Source organism: Dendrobates tinctorius, unplaced genomic scaffold, assembly GCF_039654945.1.
Source record: "Dendrobates tinctorius isolate UK_male_01 unplaced genomic scaffold, ASM3965494v1 ptg000024l, whole genome shotgun sequence".
Classification (NCBI taxonomy): domain Eukaryota; kingdom Metazoa; phylum Chordata; class Amphibia; order Anura; family Dendrobatidae; genus Dendrobates; species Dendrobates tinctorius.
The window spans coordinates 4155937-4171088 of NW_027361692.1; the positions used below are offsets into that span (position 1 = coordinate 4155937).

General features: G+C 40.6%; 1 protein-coding gene and 1 pseudogene across 9 annotated transcripts in view; one reads left to right on the forward strand and one right to left on the reverse strand.

Annotated features, from left to right (window-relative positions):
* Positions 1 to 15152, reverse strand: part of MYO6 (myosin VI) — a 362182-nt gene that overhangs the window by 93219 nt on the left and 253811 nt on the right. For 8 of the 9 annotated variants that reach the window (XM_073569300.1, XM_073569297.1, XM_073569302.1 and 5 more), the window contains exons 21-23: positions 3420 to 3550; positions 3184 to 3261; positions 320 to 449 (exon numbers count right to left, since the gene is read on the reverse strand). In XM_073569300.1, the coding sequence (XP_073425401.1) occupies positions 320 to 449; positions 3184 to 3261; positions 3420 to 3550 (339 nt within the window). Of the gene's footprint in view, positions 1 to 319; positions 450 to 3183; positions 3262 to 3419; positions 3551 to 15152 lie in introns of those variants that run through there. The other variant, XR_012231028.1, reaches the window with a different exon arrangement.
* On the forward strand, positions 6335 to 13531 carry LOC141084588 (glutathione S-transferase LANCL1 pseudogene; annotated as a pseudogene).

Here is a 15152-nt window from a genome sequence, read left to right on the forward strand (position 1 = left end):
ATTTATGTAATAAAAACTGAAATGATTACTCTTTAGCAATATGGAGGTAAATACGGTAGGTAGATGGTTATATGTTTGGATTCTTCTGGGACTCGGACTCAAACCATTCTTTCTGCAATAAAAAGCGAGCACTTATACAATTATTATGTGCCGACATGCATATCAGCAGGAGAAAGGGCAGCGCTCAGGACTCTACCCAATCTAGAGAGGATTAGGAAATAAAATACTTTTTAAACATTTCCATGACTCGGAATTCAAATGGAAATGGTTAACCTTATGAATGCACATCTTATGCCTCACCACACAATAATCCACTTACATTTGATGACGGAAAGTGCACACCACTGGGCCTTCTTCCAGCGGCTGCAGATAAGCCAGTGATTGACACGCTTTATCAGTTCGGCTAAATGATCTGGATCAGACTTCATGATCTGGTCAAATTCGGCAAACTGGAATGGAAAAAAATAAAGTCTCAATAGAAGGAAACAATATAAGGGCTTTTAATTCAGATGATTATATTTCACTTCGGACGTATTAGTTGGCATGTGACTATGAATTTTTGTGTCACTTTAAACAAAGGATAGTTTTAATAGTCACTGAGCTCCACTGATTCATTCAAGTGAAGGTCGAAATGTATATACACATCTAGGGTAACCTGAATAACATGGCGTTTGTGGGGGTTGTAATATGCTCCAATTATCTTACAGCAATGTCATATACTTAATTTGGCAAAAATGCTTTCTAATCCAAGAGCCATATCTATATCAGACATTTTATGAGTCCAGATACAGAATTAAATAGCATACAAGTAGAAGATTATTCAGTCTCCACTCACACAGTGTGACTGACAGCTGCAGCATGTACTGAGCAGTGTGAGATCTCAGCAGCAGAAGAGAGCACTGAAGAGCTGTCAATTGGGCCAGGTATGGGAGATTAAGCGGGCTGTCTGGACTCGGGGTGAATAGTGTACAGATACTCTATGTGACTGCAGACTGGTTAACCAGTGCACATGCTGTGAGGATTCTCCTGTGACGAGGAGCAGGCAATCATGTGATCGCAATTTGCATACTTCCAGTCACATTCTGACTAGACGTGTCCAGCCTCACACTTGTATTGAGCGAAGCCGCGCATGTTTAGTTGGCACGAGACCGCATGTACGCAAGTCGCATACTTAGGGTCACACACCTACCACTCCCGGCACCAGCGAATCCTCACAGCGCACAGTGAGCATGCCGTTACGACTCACAACTGTACAGTCACACAGATAGAGTGACTGCAGACTTGTACCCCAATGCAGGACAATAATTGTAAGTATACATTTTCAGAAAATATTGTAGTGCCATTCTGACATGAATTTTTCATAGTAAGTACACCTGTCTTATCAAATTTATGATCCATTTCATAATGAATGCAGTTTATATTGTAGTATCTGGTGACAGATCCACTTTACAGGGTTATTCTCAAAATCCCAATACATACATATATTTATTAATTTCTGCCAATATAACTAATTTTTAAATCTGTCCCATTTTGCACTTATCACCTCCCACAGGATGTTTCTCCAGGCTAAAATTTAGCCTTCAGTTGCCATTAAAACTGTCCTCCTGTAGTTCCACTGCTCCTGGTTAGTGATGCGGCAGTCCAGTATCTGCTCTGGATCCACCTCTACGTTCCTGTACAACGATCTGCCTTCTAGATTGCACTTCTGCAGTTACTGTCAGTATTGCTGCCCGTGGGTTTTACACCATTGTTAGCTGGTTTCAAGCAGAGAAGCTTTACTTGTACATTGGAGCTAATAATCCTCTGCCATAGGCATCAACAGAGCAGCATTTGCAGTTTTACATCAGTGATCTGTCAGCAGCAGGCAACCAGCACAGCTCAGCTTGTGTGTCAGCTCTTCACTGCAGGACAGTTGAGCTCTGCTATAAAGAAGCAGGCAGCTGCACTCAGTCATACAGATGGCAGACAATATCTGTCAGTCAGGAGCAGAGTGCACAGAGGCACAAGTCAAATTCTACACGAAGATTAGCTTGTCAGCAGCACACAGGAGAGGGGGAGGGGCTCTTCTTCAGCACTGATGAGAAGCAAGTGCTGCTGGGAAATGTAGTTTTAGCATATATGAATAGGACCACCCATTCAGCTATGTAAAACTGGGTACACAGAAGGTCAGAGATAGTTTAAAAAAAAAAAAAAAAAAAAAAAAAAAAAAAGACACACATAAAAAAAAAGAATCTGTATGTTGGGTTTTGTATTAATGGGAATCTGAGAGGAGCATGACGTAGAGACAGAAACCCTGATTCCAGAAATATGTCACTTACTGGGCTGCTTAGTGTTGTTTTGGTAACATCGCTGTTTTATCTGCAGATTATCACTAGAGGACAAAAATTTGCCACCAGGTAGTCAAGCATAATAAAGTAACCCCGCCCCCCACCATTGATTGGTAGCATTCTTCGCATGCACAGTGTGCACAGAACAGTGCCAATCAATGTGGGCGGGGTCATACAGAGCTCAGCATTCAGAGAACTGCTGGATCTGCAGCAGAGAAAACAGGGATTTTATCAAAATGACTGTAGGCAGCTCAGTAAGTGATACATCGCTGGAGCCAGGGTCTCTGCCTCTACATTATGCTGCTCTTAGATGGAGTAACAAAAACCTGTGACAGATTGTGTGTGCTTGGCAAGTTACACTATACAGAGTCACTTTCCTATCACCAGTCATTAATATACAGTATTAATGTATATAAAACTAAGGGTACATTTTTTTCATGATCGTTTTCCCTCTTTGTAGGTGGCAGGCTCCTGGCAATGTCTTACATACACGGAGGCTAAATACTGACCAATATGAAAGGAATGACATTTTATTGTTAGAATTTAAAAGGTCACATATAAGAGCCGGAATATGACAGGAAAGCAAAATGAAAAACAGAAGTAAAAAGAAGATGAAATAAATGTGAAGACAGGAAAACTTGTGCAAATCTAATAATAATATCATATAATACACAAACCATGTCTGTGTGACATGTGGCTTTGTGTAAATGGATGCAAGATGCACAATACCGTATAGCGCGTTATTCAAGGGTAAAAGAAAAAGAAAGGTTAACAATATAAGCTGAATAATACATCATAAGTTTGCAAGTCCGGACCTTTATCCTAGAATCTTCACATTCGGAGAGAAGACACTTACCTTGCCAGGTCTGAAAAACACCTTCGTTAACCCAAATTTGTAATCATTTTCATTTAAGCCCAAGGCTTTGAACAGAGCCTGTAAGATAAAAGAAACACATTAATAGGCTTGAATTTATACCCCTTAAAATAATCTTCAAAGCGAACAATCAATTATTTAAACATGAGCCGTTTTAGCGGAAGATCCGACTCAGCGTGAAAAGAACTTCTGGGACAATTAAAATGGCTGTGACATACCTTGCAGAAGAGCCTGGGGTCCAGGCGAGACATCTTCTCCGGCATATACTTCTTGTACATGTTATAGAGCTCATGGAACGAGGCCCGGGATGGGAAGCCGCCCTGCATTAGGTCCAAGACAGACACCATTCCTGGGAAAAGAAGACATTTTTATTTACCGAGTTGTGTACTATCAGCAACCTGCAAAACAGGAGACGAATAAAAATATACATATTAACGCCATTTGCTAGGACCTATTGTTTGAATCAAGTTTTTAGTGTTAGAAAAAGCTTTGGCGACTCTTTGAAATTTACGGTAATTAAAAAAATAAATCGCAAAGCCTTGAGGTTTTTACTCTCTCCACTGAACCTCATAATGGACTGACACTTCCTCTGGTGTAGAAATCCCGTTTCAGCAGGCATCTCTTCACTGACGGGATTACTATGAAACGTAACCCCCATAAATAGACCTCTCAGGACCCATCATTCACATAAACTGGTGGTCACAGGCCAACTTCTCCTTCTCCTGTCTCATGCCCTCTGCACAGGTCACAGAGCATGCCCAGAACGCTCACCCATTCAGGTCAATAGCCATTGCTAGTCTATCATTTCCGATGGACCTTGGAGCTGCTGTAAAAAGCATCTGTAAACGTTAAATGAACAGAGGAGTTAATGAGGAGTGAACGTGCTCGGATAAGGTAATCCGAGCATTCTCGGGTGCTAACAGAGTGTCTTCAGTCCGCACGAAAAATACGTTCGAGTCTCACGGCTATTCAACAGCCGCAACACAAGCAGGGATTGTCTAACAAACAGGCATTCCCTGAATGTGCTGCGGCTGTAGAACAGCAGCCGTGAGGACTCGAACATATATTTCGAGCACGCCGAAGACTCCGTTAGCACCCAAGCATGGTTGGATAACATTCACTCATCACTACAGAGCTGCAACTCAGGCAAAATGTCTGCCTTCATAATTACGTACAGAAAAAAGAGCTACAATCTAAAAAAAAAAAGATATATGGGAATGAAGCAAAGTATGGCCAGAGGCCTGGCTACTATATTAAAATATGGCCACACCCAGACAAGGAGAAGCTATTAAAGAGAACCTGTCGGCAGGATTTTGCTAAGTAAATTACACACATGTCCATATTGCTACTGTGATACTGATAAAACGAACTTGTGGAAAATAAATACACTATGTCGATTTTGAGTAATCTGCGTTTGATGTTTTCTTATAATCATAGCTTCATGCATAGGGGCAGGCTTTTGGGTAGGGTCTTTGGTTCTGTCACAGGCTCTCGACTGCTTCTTTTGTCATTATCATCCTCCTGGTTTAAACTTCACGTCAATGCAGTCCCAGCCATGTGTGTCACTTGTGCGAATTGACTTCCTGGCGGTCTTCAGTAAAATGGCGTCAGTTGTGGCACAGATTGAGATCTCGGTACCATTTTCTTGAAAACTGGCAGGAGATCAATGTGTGCAAGTGGCTAGGACATCCTCGGCACGAAGATTACCATGAAAGATCCAAAGATCTTACCCAAGGTCCCGCCCCACAGTCCCCCCCCCCCCAATGCATGAAGCTATGATTAGAAGAAAACTTCAAACCCTCATTACACAAAATCCCCTGCAAAAATCCTTGAGCTCCCCTGATTTTGTGGCTTTTTTCTCTTTTGCACAGATATTCACACTTGTTTCTTCGACAGGGCTCTACGCTTTGCGAACATCTGAGTATCTCTTTAGAGATTTTGGGGGGGGCGTGCAATTTGATAACTAGATGCTGTCAATTAGCTCAGCAACAGATCTAACAGTCTCAGATGCTGCTGAGATGTGATTGGCAGTATCTGGGAGCGAGGAGTGAAATTGCACACCCCAGAGACTACTCTGAAGAAAAGATCAGTTGGTATGCAAAGCAGAGATTTCACATAGTTCGCTCCCAAAGAAACCAAAATATTTCTCTGCAATGGAGCAGTAGAAGAAAAGTGGAATCAGGGGAGACTAGGAATTTTTACAAGGTATTTCATTTTTTTCAGCAAGTGGCTGGTCCTCCTTTAACGTCAAATGAAGAACTAAACTAGGACAGAGCATATCATGAAAAATACCATCCCGGCTACAAATCTTTCATACACCATAGTAGGCTTGATTAGTTGTCATTTCATCAGATTATCTCACCAGACTTTCGGGTAAAGTGAGGCAAGCTGTTACCCTACCTGACAGAATTGGACTTGGAAATCTAAAGAGGTGCCTAGGTGGACTACATGACTGGGAACATTTGTGTCCATGTCACTTGATATCTAAATGTCTCTGTTTTCACAAAATCCACCGTAAGTTTATTATATGGGGTATAAATATATATACACATTCAAAATTCTACTTTTCTGAAACAGCAGGAAAAATGACAATTAGCAATCACTTCCCACACACTGTCATGTCACCAAATCTCAGAGGAACTGATGCAAATCAATAAATCAAATGCCACGCTAACAGCAATGAGTGCAGCAGCAGCAGTTTTTCCATCGCTTGCTTACTTATGCTTTTTGAAAAGTTAAAATGTCAAAGTTGTCACAGAAAGTTCTTTGCTAAAAGTAAAAACCATCCACCCTGAGAAATGAGAGCACGCAGCAACTATTTACAAATGATTAGAAATCCATGCCTATCATTCCCACTGTCACACAAGGAAGCATACTGGGAGCCTAAGCCTGGATTGTGGATGGCGCTTAGGTCCAGTGTCAGTGATCTCCAATCTGCCACTCTCAAACTGCGGGCAAACTACAATTCCTATTATGCCTCGACAGAATGTGGCCACTAAGCCGCAGGTTTGATGCCAATGATCTAGAGTATTAATCCAGAGACTGGGTGTGGGCAGCATTAGTTTCTCTTATTGCAGCCTTAAGTCACTATTCACACAACTGCTTCCAATGGCAGGTGTAAATCAGGGTCGTTATGGCAGATCACAGAATTAGGAAACGTGGGCCCACATGTTCACAGAGTGCTGAAGAGTATCCAGCAAGCAGGAGGCAGGGTTTGGGTTGGTGCATGGAGCGCATCGAGGAATGTGCTAGAGAGCAAGCTGGATTGCAGAAGGGGAGAATTTCATGGTAAAAAGTGCCACGTATAAGGAGCAGATAATGAAACAGCGCTGAACGTTAAAAGCAGAAACACAATGAAAATTAACACAAAGCCTAGAGATAAAGCAGCAAGGATGCTAATAACTAGAGGGCTGAATGAACGTCCACGAGGACCAGGAGACTACAAATATCAAAAACACTACAAGCATACTAGAAAACTAACACACGTCTCTCACATCTCTGATGACATTTGACAGAGTTTTTTTATTATTATTTATTTATCACCTCTTGCTGGACTTTAAACTTGTGCTTCACAATGCGGCAAGTTTATAACTACGACGTCAGAGGGAGTTTTCTCCCTTCTATACACGCGAGACAATAAATGTCGGACATAATTACTAAATGACAGGGAGTGTTTGGGGTGCACATGCGTCAAACATATTAAAGAGAACAAGACAGGACTGCCCCTTGAGAAAACTGAATGCAAAATGCGCGTCGGGGTAAGAAGGGAGACACAGCATCTCACTGCTCTGCTAAGGCTACTTTCACATTAGCGTTTTTTAGCGCTATGCTTCGTGCGCCATAGAAACGTATGCAAAAAAACGCATCATGCGTTTTGCATGCGTTTGCTTTTTTTAGGCGCATGCGTTTTAACCAGTTTCTAGCCATGTTAACTCTTAAAACGCATGCGATTTTAAACGCACATGCGCACGCCTGCGTTCCCATAGACTGTAATGTGTTATGTTGGCGCATTCCGTGCGCAAGCGTTTTTTTGACACAGATTGGACGGACCAAAAATGCAACAGGTTGCGTCCGGCGCGCCTAGGCGCACACTACAAAAAACCGCATGCGCACGAAAATACATACAAACGTGTGCAAACGCTAGACCATGCGCCCCCATGTCAAACATAGGGGCGCATGCGCATGGACACGCACGATGCGCTGCGCTAAAAAACGCTAATGTGAAACCAGCACTGCACTTTAAATTGACTTAAGATTATCCCTATTTGCTGTGTATTATACATGACCATTCCTCACCCAAGGAGTCCAGCACTTGCACTTTATTTGATAATCAATTACTCCCATTGATTTGCTTAAAAAGGATATGCACTGTATAATATATATATGTGGATATCTATGTATATATAGATATACATATATCTACATCTACCTATACACATATAGATAGATCGAGATATGTACATCTTTTTTTTCAATGTAAATTATTTGTTTAAGAAAATTATGATGTCCATACTTGATTATTATTTTTGATGTATTAATATATTTCTCTGTGTACATATGGTTTTTCTGGAAAATATAAAAATTACTTTTGTGACATAAAATACTTTTTTCCATTTAACTACACAATCCAGATGTCTTGCTGCAACATCAGTTTTCTTCTTCTCTGTCTTGACACCATCTTTATTGACCTCTGATTTTTTTATTATTTTTATTTTTAAGCATTTTCTAATAAAAATTAGATTACATATATTGTTGAGTGATTTCGGTTACTTCATTTTTTTGCTCTTTTGTATATTTTCATGTTGTTTTGGGAGTGTTTCGCCTACTTAATGTTCCCTTTTGGATGTACAATGATGGAGGAACTATTTAGTTATGTTCCTGGCCAGGATAAATAATTTGTGCTACGTTTATTCTTGCATTGCTTGGAGTTTCACGAGCTTAACGCCGGAGTTGTGATTATCTGAAGATCGAGTTTTAGCAAGTGGTGATGAACACTGAACAGAGGCGAGCTGCATTTCGAGATTTTCTCAGTTACTTTATCATAAAAAAATTGTTTAATAAAAATGAGCTGCAGAAACCCCTGGAATCAATCAGTCTGCCTACTGTACAAGGTTTGCAGAAACTCAGGAAGTATAGTGGTATGTCAGAACGCCCCCCGCTGAGGTCAAATATGAAAAGCATATAATATAGTGATCAGCACACGTGAATTAGATCAGCTTCACACATTGCAACAACTGTGGGTCTTTTTTATCCTACATTTTATCAAAAATGGAAAATATTCATAGTTTTCACCCTGTTTTGGAAAATGACAGCAAGAAAAGCATGTGTTTAGCTAAAAACTGGAATGACAATAAGCGCAATAGGGTCTTATCCAGATTACAAAGGAAAGCGTAAAACGAGATTGGCTCACCTGCAGGGGGGTTGTGAAAGTCACAACTTCATCATTAGCTTTTAATAGGCTGCTGAAAATCCACCAAACCGATAGTAATCAAACTTGGAGATGATATTGTGGTTTGTCCTGATCATGAGGTTTGATCACCTCAAAACGTGTGGACAAATAACACCGAATCCATACAGCATACTGTATATTGGATTTTCAGCAGTGCGGGTTTTATGTCCACTTTCATCTCCAAGTTGGCATGAAAAGCATGGCAGCTGCAACATGTGAACCCCAGCCTAGAAGAAAAAAATGTGGCAAACACTGGGAAACCGTAAACCAGGCAATCTATTTTATCTGCTGAGTATGAACACCTCGGACACAGAAGCCAACACTAGTCAAATCAAGTACAAAGACCCAAGGCAGAACGCTTCTCACAAAATTACTTTCCCAAAAAGTGACAGGCAAACGGTTTTGCCTCCTAATGGCACACATGAGAGTTGGACAGCAATATGTTGGGATTTGCCAATCGTCCTGCCGAACACAATAGGGATGTTCAAGAAGATCAATGACTATATGATCATCATTACTGCAATCACCATTATTATTAGTCTGTCCAGGAAAATCTTTAAAGTATTCTATTAAACATTTGAAACAAAAGTACAGTGGGTATGGAAAGTATTCAGACCCCTTTAAATTTTTCACTCTTTGCTTCATTGCAGCCATTTGGTAAATTCAAAAAATTTCTTTTTTTTCCTCATTAAATGTACACTCTGCACCCCATCTTGACTGAAAAAAACAAAATGTAGAAATTTTTGCAAATTTATTAGAAAAAAAATTGAAATATCACATGGTCATAAGTATTCAGACCCTTTGCTCAGACACCCATATTTAAGTCACATGTTGTCCATTTCCTTGTGATCCTCCTTGAGATGGTTCTACTCCTTCATTGGAGTCCAGCTGTGTTTAATTAAACTCATAGGACATGATTTGGAAAGGCACACACCTGTCTATCTAAGACCTCACAGCTCCCAGTCCATGTCAGACGAAATGAGAATCATGAGGTCAAAGGAACTGGCCAAGCAGCTCAGAGACAGAATTGTGGCAAGGCACACATCTGGCCAAGGTTACAAAAAAATTTCTACAGTACTCAAGGTTCCTAAGAGCACAGTGGCCTCCATAATCCTTATATGGAAGAAGTTTGGTACCATCGGAAGTCTTCCTAGACCTGGCCATCCAGCCAAACTGAGCAATCGTGGGAGAAAAGCCTTGATGAGAGAGGTAAAGAAGAACCCCAATATCTCTGTGGCTTGAGCTCCATGGATGCAGTAGGGAGACGGAAGAAAGTTCCACAAAGTCAAATATCACTGCAGCCCTCCACCAGTCAGGCCTTTATGGCAGAGTGGTCCGACGGAACCCTCTCCTCAGTGCAAGACATATGAAAGCCCGCATAGAGTTTTCAAAAAAAACACATGAAGGACTCCCAGACTATGAGAAATAAGATTCAATGGTCTGATGAGACAAAGATGAAACTTTTTGGTGATAATTCTAAATGGTATGTGTGGAGAAAACCAGGCACTGCTCATCACCTGCCCAATACAATCCCAACATTGAAACCTGATGGTGGCAGCATCATGCTATGGGGGTGTTTTTCAGCTGCAGGGACAGGACGACTGGTTGTAATTGAAGGAAACTTGAAAGCCGCCAAGTACAGATATATCCTGGATGAAAACCTCTTCCAGAGTGCTCTAGACCTCAGACTTGGCCAAAGGTTCACCTTCCAACAAGAAAATGACCCTAAGCACACAGCTAAAATAACAAAGGAGTGGCTTCAGAACAACTCTGTGACCATTCTTGACTGGCCCAGCCAGAGCCCTGACCTAAACCCAATTGAGCATCTCTGGAGAGACCTGAAAATGGCTGTCCACCAACGTTCACCATCCAACATGACGGAACTGGAGAGGATCTCCAAGGAAGAATGTCAGAGGATCCCCAAATCCAGGTGAAAAACTAGTTGCATAATTCCCAAGATGACTCATGGCTGTACTAGCTCAAAAGGGTGCGTCTACTCAATACTAAGCAAACGGTCTGAATACTTATCATGTGATATTTCAGTTTTTCTAATAAATTTGCAAAAATTTCTACATTTCGGTTTTGTTTGTTTTTTTCAGTCAAGATGGGGTGCAGAGTGTACATTAATAAGAAAAAAATGAACTTTTTTGAATTTACCAGATGGCTGCAATGAAACAGAGTGAAAAATTTAAAGGGGTCTGAATACTTTCCATACCCACTGTATGAATAGAATTTGGGCATATTGTAGCTTCACACGGCAAACTTCAAGAAGCAGCATAAAAACTCCAATAAAAAAAAACATAAAATACCTATTTGTATTCCACTGTAACGAAGTACAATGTAGACTTAAAATAGAAAGTCACATTAAACGCTGAAGGTCTGGGATTAAGGATGGTCTTCGTGATCAAACTAGTAAGAAGAAATCATAAGAATGTATCACCGAAAAATTGTATTTTAATTAAAGCAACTCGGAGTCTAATGAGCGAATGTGATTGAAACACCAAAAGAATAGTCGCGGTAAGCTTAAAATGGGGAAAATCAACAGAAATGACTTTGCTATGAAGCTCTAATTCAAATGCAGGTGAACGGCATGGAAATAAATTGCCTGGGGCTCAAGTATTATTTCTTTTGATGTCATGCCCTCATCTGCGGCTTAACTAAACTGAAACAAATCCTATAGAGGGAATGTGACAGTGAGGCATGATGCAAAGTCTATGTACAGTGACTGCAATGCCAAGCAGCTTTCCCTAAGAAAAAAAGAGGTTTTATTTCATTCTGCAGCGAAATACAGCACGTTAAAAAGAATGTTAACCATGAATCAATTTAGCGAGTACCACAATAGGGAAACTAATCACATCCTGTACACCGCCACCTTTCACAGCAAAACCAAACAGCAAACAATGCACTTATGATTAAATACACAAAGCAAGTGCTAAAAGTTGCTGCCAGAGCAGACAAAAAAAAGCATAATGTACATATGTACCTGTATATCGCTATACCTCTCGCTCTCTACATATATTCCTCAACGATGAAATCACAACAGAAGGAAGAGTGGAACTATGGTATCGATAGATAGGTTAATATTGGGCAAATCAAGAGAAATGGACTCAATTTTCAAAACATCTCGATTTATCCAGTATCAGAAACACAGACACTTATAGACCTTGGCTGCAATCAATGAGGTTATTAATGGTTAATGGTTGTCTGAGGAATGTTCTGCCAAGCTGAATGCACTTGGGTAAGCAAATCATCAAGATCTGCTGCTGGCAGCTACCTTTGTGCTGGCACTGCCAACTCAGCACAATAGAACATTGCCCTTTTCATTCGTATTTGTATAGGCGAACAGCTATTCCCCCCGAGGATAGTAGTATGGAGGCTCCCTATCGCGGAAAGAGAATCTGATCCTTGCCTTGTAGTATTAGGGCTTGTGATCTCCATGAATAATGGATCATTATGATAATGTTTTGCCTCCTGGTGATTACCGCTCTGTGCCTTCTGTGATTGCTGGCACATAGGGAATACATAATATACTGAATGCCTTCTGCTAGTGGCTCCTTCTTTACTTGCAGTGCCCCCCTACTAATTGCCTTTCATATAGGGCGCAATTATTTGCTACTAACAAAGTACAATGTGTCACTTAAAAACAATCTCAGAATCATGGGAATATGAATAAATTCCAGATTTGAAATATGGGGATTGATCAATAACCCCAAATCTGGCTGTTGGTGGTGGGTGGAGACACAGCCGTTACATTATAGGGGCGGAGCTCGCTCCAGATAACGCTGCGCACGTTGTGCTTCCTGTTTTCCTCTCCCTGCTCGTCTCCGCTGTGAGTTATACAATAGATATCATTGGCTTTCCAAATCCTTTTTTATATCTATATTACAGCAAAGATCCGTTCACACCCTTCAATTCGGCTGGACAGCTTAGTCGTTTGAATAAAATCAAAGAGCTGCTACTGTTTATGGAAGCTGGCCTAAAATCTGCAGATCGTGGCGATTTCACTGTATACGCCGGATGGTCTGGAATAGCCCTTTGATATCTTCACCTCTCTGAAGTGTATAGAGATCAGTCATTCTTGATAAGGGCTCAGGAATATGCCTCCATAGGACTGCGCTGCTTGACTAGATGAGATGTCACTTTTCTGTGCGGTGTAGCAGGACCATATGCAGTAGCTGCTGTAATTTTACATAAGCTTGGGTCCCATAACGCGGCAGATGAATGTATTTCAAGAGTTCTGCAGTTTCACCCTGCTGTGATGAAGTTGGAGTCCCGACTACCAGATGAGCTTTTGTACGGCCGGACGGGTTACCTATACGCCTTGTTATTTATCAACAAGCATTACAAGGGAGAGAAGGTTTCTTACAGATATGTACAGGAGGTGTGCGAGGTAGTGCTGGAATCTGCTGAGAACTTTGCTGTTCACAAATGAATGAAACATCAAAGCCGTTAATGTACAAATGATATGGAGGGTACTACGTAGGACCGGCCCATGGTCTCTCAGACATTTATTACTACTTAATGCAGCCTGAATGTTTTGTCGGTAATGAAAAGCTACAGATCCTTGTTCGGCCAAGTGTGGAATTTGTCCGCCACCTCAAGTATCCTTCCGGAAACTATACAGCCTGCATTGGGGATAACCGGGATCTTCTAGTACGCTGGTGCCATGGCGCTCCTGGTGTCATTTACATGCTAACCCAGGCTTACAAGATTTTTCAGGATGTTGAATATCTGGCAGATGCCGCGCAGTGTGCTGAGATCTCTTGGCAACGTGGATTATTGATGAAGGGATATGGCATATGCCATGGAGTAGCAGGGAATGCATATTCTTTCCTTGCATTGCACAACCTGACTGTACCAGTCGTGACTTGTATTGTTTAAGATTACTGTACTTGTATGTATTATGTATACCCCTCCTCACATGTAAAGCGCCATGGAATCAATGGCGCTATAATAATAAATAATAATAATAATAATGATTTGAAATATTTGTACAGAGCGTGCAAGTTTGAGGATTGGTGAATGGATTATGGAGAACATGGCTGCAGGACACCAGATGCTAAGTTTTCTCTTTTTGAAGGGCTGGCTGGTACCATTTACTTTTTAGCAGACTTAATGGATCCTGCAAATGCGAAGTTTCTTGCTTTTGAGATCTAGCTCCTGTTCCTTTTCTCTAAGCGGTGCAGCGGGGTCTGTCCACGTCTTCAGCACTTAGAATACTTCCTCTTACCAAGAAACGAAGTTCATAGATGTAATGTTTTCTGTGTTAAAGAGAGCCTGTCAATTTTGATTTCAAAATTCTATATAGTGATTATTCAGGCATTTAGGAACAAATCCATGTATAAAAGTAGTAATAAAGTAAAAATGGAAGCTGAATACAATGAAACCTTGATATTTGCAAACTGATGTCTTACTCCCATAGAAATCCGTGTTTTTCTGATATATAAGAGAGCTGCTAAGATCTTTGGGCCAGACAATGATCTGCATGACAATCTGCCTTCAGATATTATTTTACATAACAGGAGGCATCACTAATGTGAGACACATAGACCAGGAGAGTAGCCTGTCAGCTATTACATGTCTCACACTGGTAATGCTCCCTTTCATTTAAAATAAGTTCTGGATGCAGATTCTCAGGGAGATCTATGTCCTGCTTGTAGATCTTAACAGCTAATTAACATATTAAGAAAAACGTGGAATAAGATATCGGATTGCAGAATTAAGGTATCAATTTAATCCAACTTTCTATGACCTGCATGCCCACTATAGACGGCTCAGGAGGGTTAATCTTACTGACAGATTCCCTTTAAACATTCTTTAGAAGTAAACGTTTTAACTTTTGTGCCATATACAAATTACCCTAGTGCCTCCTGTGTAAACCGCTTTTCACAAGATCTGCGAGGCCTAAATTAAAGCTTCTATCATTGAGACTGCAGAACAGTTGCATGCAAAAGTAGCACCGAGAGGACATGTCAATACTAATCTGCACACGCTTTGTTACTGCTGCTTAACATGAATATTTTCTAAAATGATTCTCTGGCTCCTATATGAACATTATAAAAAGAGCCAGAACTGATGACATATTAATTTTTAAAAATAGTTAATCCGTTTAGAAATTAAAATAAAAAAAAATATATATATATGTTTGATAGCTTCTGATAAGTGTCTTACAGGCCACATGTTTACGGAGAACGCTCTCAAGTCCAATACACTGAAGAAATAGTCTTCAACAAGTTGCCCTGTGAAGACAGACTCCATTCCTTGTGGTCCACATAGAAAGTGGTCCCTGGCAATAACAGATACCGTATATACTCGTGTATAAGCCGACCCCCTAATTTTGCCACAAAAAACTGGGAAAACTTATTGACTCACATATAAGCCTAGGGTGGAAAATGCAGCAGCTACTGGTAAATTTCAAAAATAAAAATAGATACCAATAAAAGTAAAATTAATTGAGACATCAGTAGGTTAAATGTTTCTGAATATCCATATTGAATCAGGA